Below are 14196 nucleotides of genomic sequence, written 5' to 3' on the forward strand. Positions count from 1 at the left end.
CTCCACCTTAGAGTACTTTTCACAAAGCGTTCGTTAAGCACAGCAACAACGCAGAAAGAATCCTGACTGTGTAACTGCCCCTCCCCTCCATTTCTTACCCTCCACCCACAGAATGATTTGCCCTTACTTGTCATGGCGACTATCCAGCTTTGTGCCAGCAGTCTCGCGAGGAATGCTGGGATAGGGACTTTCCCCTCCCATGTGCTTCTACTGACTAAAAAAAAAAAAAGTTTTGTTCAGGAGTCTACCATCCTGGCTGCAGGTAGCTATTGGGATCAGGGGGCACCTGGCATCCGGGTCCGGAACCTACTTCCCAGCAGGGTAACACGCTTCCCTGAAGACCTGGTAAGTTATCGGGTGAGCCCGATGAGTCCTCTCTGAGTCACCGGCTCTCGGTTCGCATAATTTGAGGCTAAAGAGAATCGTGGGGTTTGGGGGGTGGGGCAGTGGGGGGACTCAGCAGGTTGGGCGAGATGGGGGAAATGGAAACTTGGCGGGCGAGATGAACATGAATGCAATGTTGAATATGATGTAGATGATGGGGATGCTAGGACCAGCCAGCCGAACACCTGAGAAGTACGTAAGAATTTGGGGACCACTGAGACGGCGGCTTTCTCTCCGCCACCCTCTATACACGCTTATCGACTCGCTGCTGGGTGGTGGAAGCCCCAGAAATAACATGCACAAAGCACTGTGATGTGAGATTTTCCAAGATCCACAGCTTAAGACTTTAGAGCCCATAGTATCCTAATGAAATCTCGGGCTCCATTCCTTAATTAAATCGGGGTGATCCGGGAAGCCCTAGCTGCTAAGGTCTCCCAACTTCCGGACCTTTGTTCCTGGAGTAATTTTTTTTTCCAGCCGCACTCCAACCCTGTTAGTCAAAGAAAATCCAAAGAAAAGCTGTCAGTCTCGGTAGTCAGAAGTGTTTGCATTTGTGGCCGGCTCTGGTCTGAAAGGCCCGCCGACCCTGTTATTGTTTGCATTTCTGCCGCTTGCAGGAGCATTTCCGGTTTCTTTTTTCGGAGCAGCTCACCGCTCACTCGACAAGAGGGGAGTAGGAAAGGGGAAAAAAATGGATTCCAGGCTGGAACTGCTGTTTGAGGAGGAAACTGCTATCCTCGATCATCGCTTTTTCCTGGGTTACTTTGTTATTACTTTTGCAAAGGAGGAGGTGTTTATTTAAACGAGTGTGGGGATAGGTCGTTTGTTCGTGCCGGAAAAACAAATTACCGAGTATCCGGTCTTGGGGTGAGCCATTCCCTTGCAGAACGCATTCCTCACGTCCTGAAAGCGGAAGGGGCGGGCCTTGACCAGGGGCGCCCGGAGGTCCTAAGTGCAGTCGACCAGTGGAGGTTGGGGTCTTCTAGTGGAGGTGGCAAGACTGCCAGGATTTATGTATTCCTTGCTCCTGCATCTTCAATCTGCAGAGCGGGTCATATTGTATTGCAGTTTGTTGTTGAGCACCAGAGATTGTACATGTTTTTTCCTTTTTTTTTTTTTAGTTAAAGTATTTCCATACAGCACTTAGGAAGGGGAATAAATTTCTTTCTTTCCATTGAAGGTTTAGTGGTTTTAGTATGAAGAATAAGTGAAAAATAGATAAGAAAAAAATTTTTCGTGGCTTCAGGTAAACTCAAAGACTAGAAATTCGCCGGGCGTTGGTGGCGAACGCCTCTAATCCTAGCATTCGGGAGGCAGAGGCAGGTGGATCTACAGAGTTCCAGGACAGCCTCCAAAGCCACAGAGAAATCGTCTCGAAAAACAAACAAAAGACTAGAAATTCAAGTTTACTGAGAAATATACAAATGACTACCCTTAAAGTTTTAGACATGAAAGGAACACAAGGAAGTGAAGATTAGACCGGACAATCCCAGTTGTCAGAGATTGGTTTGTTGTGCAGATAGCCATACAGCCCCTGTAATCTCTTGACTGGGCAGGGCATCAGAATCTTGGCTTTGAAAAGATCCCAATCAAAGCAAAACAGGGTGCCCTGCCCACCGTTTACAAATGGAGATATATGTAAATGTTGTTTGCCTTTTTAAAAAAAGACAACTTTGAGAGCATCCTTTATTCACAAAGGTCTTCAGTTTCTCTGAATAGTTTAGTTGCCTGGGGATTGGAGTGGAGGGTGGGTAGTATATGCTTATAATCTATGCTTACATCATCTGTACCTTGCTTATAGCCATGCAATATAAGTGCTATTCACATAACTTATAGTGTTGACAGAAAAAAGGGGCCAGGCTACACAGGGTGCTGCTAACATTTAATCCTCAGCACGAGGGAGGCAGAGGCAGGCAGGCAGGCAGGTAGCTGAGTTTGAGGCCAGCCTGGTCTCTATAGTGAGTTCCAGGACTGCTGGGGCTACGCCGTGAGACGCTATCTCACAAAGAGGAGCTGATTGTGTTGATGCTCAGCACAGACATGGGAATGCATGACATGTCAGCAGCAATTTAGCAGCATGAGAAATCGGGAAGCTGGAGGATCTCAAGTTCCAGACCAGAGTCTGACCAGGGAGTTCAAGATCAGCCTGAGCGATACAGTGAGACCGAGACCATGTTTTTTAAAACAAAAACAAAAACAAAAAACAAGCCAGGCGGTGGTGGTGCACGCCTTTAATCCCAGCACTTGGGAGGCAGAGGCAGGCAGATCTCTGTGAGTTCGAGACCAGCCTGGACTACCAAGCGAGCTCCAGGACAGCCTCCAAAACCACAGAGAAACCCTGTCTCGAAAAACTAAAAAAAAAAAAAAGGAAAGAAAATCACCCTGGGCCACATGATGAGACCTTCTTGTGTGTGTGGGGTGGTGTATGTGGTAGAGTATTTCACCTAACATACCTGAAGCTCTGGGTTTAAACCCCAGAACCACAAAAACATAGAATGAATCAATCCATCTTGACCAAATGTAATTTGTCCAAGGACTGCTATATTGGAATCAAACGTAATCTTTGTCACTCACGTTAAAGTTCTGTGAGCTCTTCAACAAGAGACATGGCGGTTGACTACACTCTGGACTTTTTAGTCCTGTGTTTGTTACATTCACCATGTGGAACAAGCCTCAGTGCAAACTAAGTGCCTAGCACCCAGCCCTCTGGCAGTTAAGTCCAGTCTGCTGCACTGTGAGACTGCCTCGAGAAAGGGACCGGGTGGAATAAGTTCCAAAGCTGATGTATTCCGTGGTGATGATTCATTAGAGAAAGTCACATTGGAAGGGACAAAAGTAATTTTGACTCCTTCGAGACCTAAACATGGTTGGTAAACTTTTAGGAGGGAAGGTAGCAGCAGACAACCTTTATATTGTGTTGATTTGGTTTTGGTTTGTTCTTTGTTTTGTTGCTTTTTTTGTTTGTTTTGTTTTGTTTTTTGTCTTTGGCTGAGGGAATGAACCAAGCATCTTTGTCTTGGTGCAGAAGGGAGTTGGTTACACAGCTATTTGAAAATTTGCCAAACAATTAACATTTTTTCATTGTTTCCACATTTTAGTTACATAAACAATGTGTAAACTCCCTCTTTCTATTCCCACCCTCTTGTTTAATGAAGATAAAAACCTTCTCTGGTGATCAGCCATAGTCTCATGAACTCTCTTCAATGAGACTTTCATAGGTCTTGCGAATTTTTGCTTCTCTTGCTGGACAGTGGTGGTACACAACTTTAATCCCAGCACTTGGAAGGCAGAGGCAGGCGATTCTCTTGAGTTCCAGTTCAGTCTGGTCTACAAAGTGAATTTGGGGTGGGGGGAGGCTGGAGAGATAGCTCAGCAGTTAAAAGTACTGACACCTCTTCCAGAAGACCTGGGTTCGATTCCCAGCACCCACATGGCAGCTCACAACTGTCTGTACCTCCAGTTCTAGGGGACCCAACACCTGTGCATAGGCGTACATGCAGGCAAAACACAAATGCACAGAAAATAAAAATAAATTAAAATAAATAAACAACGTGAATTTTAGGACAGCAAAGGTAACAGAGAAACCCTGTCTTCAAAAAACAAGAGAGCCAGACATTGGTGGCACACACCTTTAACCCCAGCACTCTGGAGGCAGAGGCAGGCAGGCAGATTTCTGTAAGTGCAAGACCAGCCTGGTCTACAAGAGCTAGTTCCAGGACAGCCTCCAAAACCACAGAGAAACCCTGTCTCCAAAAAAACAAAAGGGGAGGGGGGGAAAGAAACCTAAACCAGATGCGAATTTTAGACTGTCTCAAATAGAAAATAAAAGTAAATAAAAATAATGGTCTGTTTTTATTATTATTCAACTGGGGTGTGAGGTGTGTGTGTGTGTGTGTGTGTGTGTGTACGGGTTTTGGGGGTAATTGGGCGTGGTAGCAAGTGCCTTTTCCAGTCACAGACCCATATTCTTTCTGATTTATATAAACTATTTTGAATTTTCTGCAAATTGTGCTTTTCACCCAATAGGTTTTCTGAAGCATTTTTTTCAAAGACATGCTTTATTTGTTCATTCCCCACCAATGGATTCCATTGTGATTTCTCCTAGCTCCACGTCCAGAATTATGCTGACAGCGTATTTTTGGTGCAAGCCTCCCGCTGTCCGTGTCAACTCTTCTAGGAAGTGTACCTCGAAGTGGTTTTGCTGAGTAGTGAGATGTGTGCTTTAAGCCATCCCAGACTCTGCCTTGTTACTTTTTAGAACCAACAGTATGTTCCCACCCTTTTTTTCCAGTGCTGGGAGTTGAACCTAGGGCCTTGGACACAGTAGGCAAGAACTCTGCCACCCAGCTACACTGCCAGCTCCAGAAGATTTTTATATTGAACTCTGAATGAAACGTTGGGATAAATTTGGCGGTGGAGTTTGTTTGCTTTGGTTTGGTAGGTTGGAAGGTTGCCATAGGCAAACCTTGAGTCCTTCCAGCCTTCCTGCCTCAGCCTTGAGTACCAGGGTTACAGGTGTGTGTCAGTACACTTGATCCTGGATAAGTGATCCCATCCCCTTAACACTTCCTCCATCTGTTAATAGCCTAGTGCGCTCAGAGGATCAAGTGAGACCAGCCCAGGAAAGTAGCAGGCCTCTTCCTTAAGCACCCAGCCTCCCTGACCATTTGGCTTGATAAAATCTTAATTTCCTGACCTTCTCATAAGTAAGTGCCTGCTCAAAGGAGTCCATATTGGCAACTGCTCTTTTTGTTTGTTTCTCAAAACAGTTTCTCTGTGTAACAGTCCTGACTGTCCTGGAACTCACTTTGTAGACCAGGCTGACCTCAAACTCACAGAGATCCACTTGCCTCTGCCTCCTGAGTGCTGGGACTAAAGGCGTGGACCGCCACCACCACCAGGTGGCAACTGCTCTTTTTAAGGAGATACTAATGACCTGGGTGAGAGAGCAGGGAGGCCTCCTATGTCTATGTAGCAATCTCCAAGGAAGACTAAGGTTGGGCAAGCATCCCACAGTACATGTACACCGTAGAGTTCCCAGGCAAGGTGAACTTGCACTAACGGGGAGCAGTTAGTGCCACAGACACCCCACTAGCTCACAGAACAATTGAGGCAGTCATATTAACATTGCTGAGCTCTTAGCTGGGCGTTGGTGGCACATGCCTTTCATCCCAGCACTCAGGAGGCAGAGGCAGGCGGATCTCTGTGAGTTGAGGCCAGGCTGGACCGACAGCCTCCAAAACAGAGAAACCCTGTCTCGTAAAACCAAAAAAAAAAGAGGAAGTAATCAATATTAACAGCCATTGTCCTAGAGTGTTTGTGTTTATTGTGAGAAGGAAATGTGTGATATCCCAAGAGACTGACACCTGAATTTAATCCCCAGAACCCACATTGTGGAAGGGGAAACCTAAATCCTGCCAGTTGTCATCCGATCTCCACACTCATGACTTGGCACACACACAAGTACACGTACAACAAATAACTAAATGTTTACATGAGGACATAGTTTTTCTGTTTTTTTTTTAAATTTTATTTTCCAGTTTAAATTTAGATAAGAAACAAGGTTGCTTCACAAGTCAGTTCCAGGTCCCTCTCCCATTCCCTCCCTCCCTCCCGAACCCCCCCCCCCCAGTTTTTCTGTTTTTTAAGGCTAGCCTAGGGGGCCATTTGAAAGCCAGTCTGGGGGGAAGTGAGATAATAGATAATAGCAGCATGGCTAATGGCAATAGTAACGAGAAAGTGCCACACAGCTTAATGCTATGAGGAATATAATGGTATGGCTTGATGGAGAGCAGCCGGTGCAACTGAGCATTCCTGAGGAGCTATGGCCCACAAGATGAGGAGGAGCCTACCTCATAGCCATAGAGAGAATAGAAACAGGAACCCTGCTCTTCTAGAAGGAACCGCCGTGGATTGAACCGGGGAAGTGCTAGCTAGAGTCCAGAGAGAAGCCGAGTGGTTAGGGTTAGAGACTCTGCTAAGAGGCCAGGCAAGCTCAGAGGAGAGAGAGCAGCTGCCTTATTCCTGCTCCCCCGGAAGTGGTGTCTCATGCCCAGTCCTTGCTTTTCTCCTCACAGAAGCCTGGCTGACTTCCTGAGTGCTGCCATGGAGGAGCCACAGTCAGACCTCAGCATCGAGCTCCCTCTGAGTCAGGAGACATTTTCAGACCTGTGGAAACTGTGAGTGCATCTTATGGGGCCCCTGAGGTGTACCCCCATATACATCCTCCCCCACCAGACACTGTCCGATAGCAGAGGCCCGTGAGAAGCAAAAACAGTAGTTGGGTGTCTGTAATCCCTGAATTTGGGAAGCGGAGGCAGGGGGATCCAAAGTTTGGAATCACCCTTGACTGGCATCAGTGAGATCCTGTGTACAAAAAAGGAAACCAACAGTGCTAACTCTGTTCTTGCCTTGTTTTGCAGACTTCCTCCAAACAATGTTCTGGTAAGGACCAGGGCGGGAAGGGACTGAGGGTCTGGTGGGTGGCTCTGCTGGGAGACCAAAAGCACAGCACTGAGTCTCTTTTGGCCCCTTCACAGTCCACCTTGCCGTCCTCTGATTCCATTGAAGAACTGTTCCTGTCCGAGAATGTTGCAGGCTGGCTAGAAGACCCAGGTGAAGCTCTCCAAGGGTCGGCAGCTGCGGCAGCGCCGGCGGCTCCTGCAGCAGAGGACCCTGTAGCTGAGACTCCTGCACCGGTGGCCTCTGCGCCAGCCACTCCCTGGCCCCTCTCATCTTCTGTCCCATCCTATAAAACCTACCAGGGCGACTATGGTTTCCGTCTGGGCTTCCTGCACTCGGGGACGGCCAAATCTGTCACATGCACGGTCAGTGGCCCCGAGGTGTTGACTTTCATGTGACTTTTCAACGTCTGTTTTTTTCTGTCAAGATTTTGGGGTTCCTCTTTAGCCCGTGAACTTTGGTGTATGTCTCAGAGTTTAATTTCCTCCTGGACCTTTGCCTTTTATCCTTCTCTCCTGTCCTGTGCATCTCTCCGGGGGATGTGGAACTTTCTTTCCTCACATTCCTTTCTTGGCTTTTGAAAATAATCTTCTAAAGCCAGGCACAGTGGCATACGATGTAGCCCCAGCTTTTTGGGAGGTTGAGGCAGAATTGCTTAAGGCCAGCCTGGGTAGCATAACAAGGCCCAACTCTCACAAAAAAAAAAAACAAAAATAGAGCCCAGTAGGGTGACACACACCTATAACTTCAGCGCTGGAGAGCCTAAGACAGAAGGAACAAAAGTTCAAGGCTATCCTTGGCTACATAGTAAGATTTTCCCTCTCGAGAAAAAAAAAAGGAAGCCAGTGCAGATGTTTAATCCCAGCACTTGGGAGGCAGAAGCAGGCGGACCTCTGAGTTCAAGGACAGCCTGGTCTACAGAGAGAGTTCCAGGATAACCAAGACTGCATAGAGAAACCCTGTCTCAAAAAAACAAAAGAAAAAAAGAAAGGAAAAGAAACTAAACCAACTGGTGTGTAGACCCCAATCCTGTCATTGCCGACTGCCCTCTCCCGTGATACTTGGCATCCAGACGTGGTTTTTCATCAGCTCCCACTCTGACCCTGGTTCACAGTTGTCGTGCCCTCTGACCTTCAATTCTGTCTCCTCTTACAGTACTCACCTTCCCTCAATAAGCTGTTCTGCCAGCTGGCGAAAACATGCCCCGTGCAGCTGTGGGTCAGCTCCACACCTCCACCTGGCACCCGTGTCCGTGCCATGGCCATCTACAAGAAGTTACAATACATGACGGAAGTTGTAAGACGCTGTCCCCACCACGAGCGCTCCTCCGAAGGCGATGGTGAGCTCTCGGGACTGACTGCGCAATTAGAAATGCTTGCCTGGGGGCTCCCCAACCGTTGATGTTCTTGATTGCTCTTAGGTTTGGCTCCTCCTCAGCATCTTATCCGAGTGGAAGGAAATATGCATGCCGAATACCTGGATGACAAGCAGACTTTTCGGCACAGTGTGGTGGTGCCCTATGAGCCACCTGAGGTCTGTTCTTTTGGGTTGGGTTGGGTTGGGTTGAAGACAGGGTTTGATTTGCTCTACCCCAGACTGATGTTGAACTTGCAGCAACTCTCTTGCCTCGGGCTCCTGAGTACTGGACTTATAGGTGTGAACTACTGTGTTCAGGCTGAAGTTTACCTTAAGAAGAGGGTCTCTGGGAGAAGAGAGTTGGGAGGGGTTCAGGCTGAAGTTTACCTTAAACAAGAGGGTCTCTGGGAGAAGAGAGTTGGGAGGGGTTGTCGGTGGCCACTCAGGTGGGAGGTAGAGGGGCTGAGTCCTGTCCTGTTACCATCAGTGTCCTTACTACAGGTTCCCTGTGGTGGGATTGGGAGTGGCTTCACCTAGGTCCTGTGTCCTCCCTTAGGTTGGCTCTGACTGTACCACCATCCACTATAACTACATGTGTAATAGTTCCTGCATGGGGGGCATGAACCGGCGGCCTATCCTCACCATCATCACGCTGGAGGACCCCAGGTAGGCAGCCTCTTGCTGTGTCCTGTTGGCGTGTTCCTCCCCAGTCTGTCTCTGGTCCATGCCCCACCCGCTGCCACATGCCTACCCTTTAGCTCTTGCTCCGCCTGCATACATGAAGTCTCTGGTTTACTCACATTTGGAGTAGGACCAGAGTTCTTACTGTCTCGTGCTCTCCCTCCTCTCACCCTGGGTAGTGGGAACCTGCTGGGACGGAACAGCTTTGAGGTTCGTATTTGTGCCTGCCCTGGGAGAGACCGTCGTACAGAGGAAAAAAATTTCCAAAAGAAGGGAGAACCTTGCCCAGAACTACCCCCAAAGAGTGCTAAACGAGGTAAGCAGGTGAGACAAAGAGGGCAGAGGAGGAGGTTCAGCTTCACCCCAAATTTACTCTCTTTCCTTTTTCACAGCATTGCCTACCAACACAAGCTCCTCTCCCCAGCCAAAGAGAAAAACACTTGACGGAGAATATTTCACCCTTAAGGTACCAAGGTTGGGCGAGTTGCATATGTATTGAAAACAAGATGTATCCATTTATTACCTTTATTGATGTTTCTTGCATGTATTAAGCTAGTATTATTGCCATGTTAAAGTTCTAAGTACACAAAACGCTACTTGTCTTTTAGTTGTGTTGTCTCTAGCCCTGGCATTAGCTTCAGAGCACAGGCTCAGTGGGCAGTGCATGCCTCAGAGACAGCTGCTTTTGGTTGTACCTGACTTGAGAACAACCAGCTTAGACCATAATACAGGTGCTCATCTACTTAAGATGGGAACATATCCCAGCAAACTCACCATAAGTTAAAAATACCATATGTCAAAAATGCATGTAGAAGCCGGGCGTTGGTGGCGCACACCTTTAATCCCAACACTCTGGAGGCAAAGGCAGGCGGATCTCTGTGAGTTCGAGGCCAGCCTGGTCTACAAAGTGAGTTCCAGGACAGCCTCCAAAGCCACAGAGAAACCCTGTCTCGAAAAACCAAAAAAAAAAAAACAAAAAAACAAAAAAAAGCATGTAGAGCCGGGCGGTGGTGGCGCACACCTTTAGTCCCAGCACTCAGGAGGCAGAGGCGGGGGGATCTCTGTGAGTTTGAGACCAGCCTGGTCTACAGGGTGAGTTCCAGGATAGGCTCCAAAGCTACACAGGGAAACCCTGTCTCGAAATACCAAAACAAACAAAAAAATGCCTGTAGAGCCAGACATAGTTGGCACATAGCCTCAGAACTGAGGACAGTGGCTGCAGATTTGGAGCTTGCAAGGAAAGGTAATCAGGAAGAGGGCATTTGTTCAGGTTGGAGGGCACAGCTCAGGTTCAGAATACTTGCCTCGCACGCACCAGGCCCTGGATTCCCGGTGGCATGGGTGGTGCATTTCACCCACCTAACCTACCAGACTGCAGCTCAGCAACACCGTGCGCCTCCCAGATTGACTTTCCCCTCGTGGTCAGCGCGCGCTGCCGAGAGCTGCGGCTTGCTGTCTGCCGTCAGCGTCAGCAGAGCACCCTACTATGTTGTCGCTGACTGGAAAAGACCCAAATCTGATGCACACTTTCTACTGAGTGCCTGTTCCTTTCGCACCATCATAAAGTCCCCCCAAAAATTGTAAGTCATGCCACCTTAAGTTGGGGACCAGCTTTCAGAAAGAAAGTTGTTAAAAGCACGCAAGTGGTTCTGTGACTTGGGCCAATACTGTCCCCTCCACCCTCATTGCAGATCCGTGGTCAAGAACGCTTCAAGATGTTCCAAGAATTGAATGAGGCCTTGGAACTGAAGGATGCACAGGCTTTGAAGGCGTCAGAGGACAGTGGTGCTCACTCCAGGTGAGTGACCTGGGGCAGCTCCCGGCTGCGGTGCCCTTACCCTGACCTTTCTGGTCTGACTTGTGGTAGAAGCCAGGAGGCCCATTCAGCTGGATGAGAGTGACACTCTGGGGCTCTGAGGTTAATCTGCCCTGCCAAGTGCTAATGGGCCCTGTGAGGTCTTCTTACCTTCCACTTCAGGCTCATAAAATGGGATGAGGGACTATAAGGTGTGATGTCATAATCCTGTAATCTTATCAGTAAGGAAGGCAGAGGCAGGAAGATTATTGGAAGTTTGAAGCCTTCAAATGAATGAATGTATGTATGTTTGTTTGTTTGTTTGTTTGTTTGTTTGTTTGTTTGAAGGCTTCTTGTATATAATTCCAGGCCAGTTAGGGCTACGTAGCAAGCCCTGTCTCAGGTGATGGAGGTGTCAGGGGAGATAAACTGATTCCTAGAAGTACTTCAACCCTTTCTGTGACTACACCTACCCATGGTAGAGACCATCTTAAATTCCCATTTTTTCCAGCCTTCATCCTAGAGCCTTCCAGACTTGATCAAGGAGAAAAGCCCAAACTGCTGGCTCCTATCACAGCATCTCTCCCCTGTCTTCCTACAGCTACCTGAAGTCCAAGAAGGGCCAGTCTGCCTCCCGTCTTAAAAAACTAATGATCAAGAGAGAGGGGCCTGACTCGGACTGACCTCCTTCCTCTGCCTCCTGTCCCCCATCAGCAACCTCCCACCCCCCTCCTTTCCTGCCATTTTGTCACTTGGGTGCTTGAACCCCAGCTTGGGTAGATCTGTCATCTCTGTTATCTGGGGAGGGTGGTGGGATACACCAGGACACCAGCTCAGCTTTTAGGATTCTGACCATGAGGAAAGGAAGAAAATTCTCAATAGGTGGTGTTAGAATTTACAACTGGCCATGTGCAGTGGTGAGGCCCCACCCAACTCTCTAAGAAAGCCATCTGAGTTTACTTTCTCCTGACTTGAATAGCCACATCTGTAAAATGCAGATGGGCATACCTGCTTCTCAGGGTTTGTTGTGATGCTTGTCCCTTCCACACCTTTTATTACCTGTGGCCTGGACTCAGTCCCCTCTGTGAGTGCTGGTTCCTGGCCCCTGTTGGGTGGTAGTTACCAGGTCTCTGCTGCTGCTGGCCCAGCGAAATCCTATCCAGCCACTTGTTGGACCCTGGCACCTAAAATGAAATTTCACCCCGCCCTACACCCTGTAAGATTCTATCTTGGGCTCTCATGGGGTCCATAACCACCAAGACCCATTTTCTTTCCACCCTGCACTCGGGATCAGTTTCTTTGAACTCTGCCCAGCCTTTCTAGCCTTTCTGCATTTACCATCCCCCCCTCTCTTTTTATACCATGCCCCCTTTTATATACCGATTTCTTATTTTACAATAAAATTTTGTTATCACTTGTATGTTTTTTGAGGGGTTGATACCAGCCTAGGCTGCTTGGGTGGTTCCCCCCCCCTTACAGGGATGAATTTGGGAGGCGCCACCTGAATCCAGACAGTGTTGGGAGTCAGGGATGGAGTTCTGGGGTTCCAGAAGAGGAACAAAGCTGGGGACTGGGTCAGTCTGTGGGCTGCATGACAACAAGGGAGAGGGGTGACTCCATTCATAACTTGGGAACCAACTGTCCCTTGCCAGGGCTGGCACAGTCTTCACCCACCCCTACTTCTAGGGTTGGGCAGCTGCTGTCCTCTGGGCAGCCTCTCACCGAGGATTACGGGATTTAAATGTCTGATTTAGCAAACCTGAGCCCCTGGAGTGGCCATCTGCTCTCTGGGGAAGGATTGGGGTGCCTGGGTTCCACAGGGAAGGGGGTGGCTGCTCCTGGATGAAGAGACCACTGGGAGGCCTGCCAGCTGGGGTCCCAAGAAACTGGGGGCAGTTAAGGTGAGGTTTGGGGCCTTCCCAGCATCCCTACATCCTGGGCCTCAGGCCAAGCAATTGAATGAATTGAAGCTTTGCACTTTGCCAGGAAATCCTTTGAAAGGGCTTCTTGGGGTAGGAGGAGAGTCAGAGTTGGGGAGCCCAACACCCTCTTACCCACCCTGTCCTCAGTGCTGCTGGCTCCCAGGGAGGGGGGCTAGGCCAAGCTCTCCCCATAGCCTGCTGTTGTCTGAGCCAATGCCAGTAGGGAGAGCCAGTTGGTGAGCACGTGGCTTGGCCTTGTCTCTTGGTAATGGAGAAAGGGGTACTGAGATCCAGAGGAACTTTGGGGCCACTGTCCTCTGCCTGTCAGCCAGGTTTGAAGTGTCAGTGGGAGTCCTTTGCCTGCCCAAGAGTCCTATATAGCTTGGAAGGGGCAGCCTCCTACTTCATGACTACCGTTTTTATTAGTGGGTACCAAATGTTCTCACAGCAAACTAGGGCCCACCTTTTCACTTTTAATTTTGTGTGTATGTGTGATATCAATCAACCCAAAACTTGATTTTGGCTTTTGGTTGGTTTTGCGAGGGTGTTAGCTTTGTTTTCTTGAGGTGGGGTTTCTCTGTAGTCATGACTGCCCCGGAACTTGCTCTATAAACTAGGCTGACCTTGAATTCAAAGATCCACCTGTCTGTACCTCTCCAAGTGCTGGAATTAAAGGCTTGCACCACCACCCACCGGGCTCACTAGTTAGTGCTTCTATCCACAGACCCTTCATGTGGCCATTGGCCCCAGCTACCAGGCAAACTTGAGATCTTTCAACTCGGTCCTTCTCCCTCTTGTATACAGGACACAAGGGCTTCCCACCCATTCCCCATTTTTCTCTCACTTTGTTCCACAGCTTTACTAAGATATAACTAAATTGAAAGAACTGTGTTCAAAGGTCACAAATTAAGCCCCTTATCTCAAAGAAAAAAAATAAAAAAGGTAAAATGATTGCCAAACTAAGAGTTATCTCCACAGTTACAGTTTGTGGGGTGGGGAGGTAATAGGCTCTCCCAAAGAGTTCTGCTAAACAGGAAAGCTGCAGCACTATCACCCCACACCTAAGTATCCCGGGCTGGCGTCAGCATTCGCCTGCTCTTTACTTAGCCATTCCAAGGGCAGGGATTGGTGCCATGGCCACACACTCAGCCAAACCAGTGTGTAACAGTCCCTTGCCGTCCACATTATCCTCCATTGCCCTTAATTTTGTCCAGTACTCTGCATCATCAGAAGGAAGGTCCATCTTACCTCTACTTTGTTCTTTGAGAGCCGATATCTGTACACAGAAGACTGAGGTCTGGGTTTCTTACCAGCTCTTGTCAATTGTTAACCTCTTGGTTCTATTCACTATTTTCCTTGATTGCATCCATCATCTAGTAGTTGATACTCATAGGGACCCTGTTCAGGTATGACCTCTGCCAGGAGGTAAATACCGAAGGCCTTATTCCACTGAGGTCTAAAATCCAATCACCTTGTAACTCTAACCTACTTTACAACATTTTAGATCAAATGGTGAGGTACTGGACCTGGGACTTAAGCATGAATTATGCCATGAGCTAAATCCCCAACCCCTATCCAGGCTTGATTTTGTGATTT

General features: G+C 48.3%; 1 protein-coding gene across 1 annotated transcript; it reads left to right on the top strand.

Moving 5' to 3' along the window:
* The first annotated feature begins 239 nt into the window (after nt 1–239).
* On the top strand, nt 240–12098 carry Tp53 (tumor protein p53). The gene is given in 11 exon segments (NM_001281661.1): nt 240–345; nt 6462–6563; nt 6807–6828; nt 6924–7211; nt 8002–8185; nt 8267–8379; nt 8759–8868; nt 9063–9199; nt 9276–9349; nt 10575–10681; nt 11280–12098. Coding segments are annotated over 10 exon segments (1191 nt in total). The 5' UTR covers nt 240–345; nt 6462–6489; the 3' UTR covers nt 11362–12098.
* The last annotated feature ends 2098 nt before the right edge of the window (nt 12099–14196 follow it).

This window comes from Mesocricetus auratus, unplaced genomic scaffold (assembly GCF_017639785.1).
Source record: "Mesocricetus auratus isolate SY011 unplaced genomic scaffold, BCM_Maur_2.0 Super-Scaffold_100007, whole genome shotgun sequence".
NCBI lineage: Eukaryota > Metazoa > Chordata > Mammalia > Rodentia > Cricetidae > Mesocricetus > Mesocricetus auratus.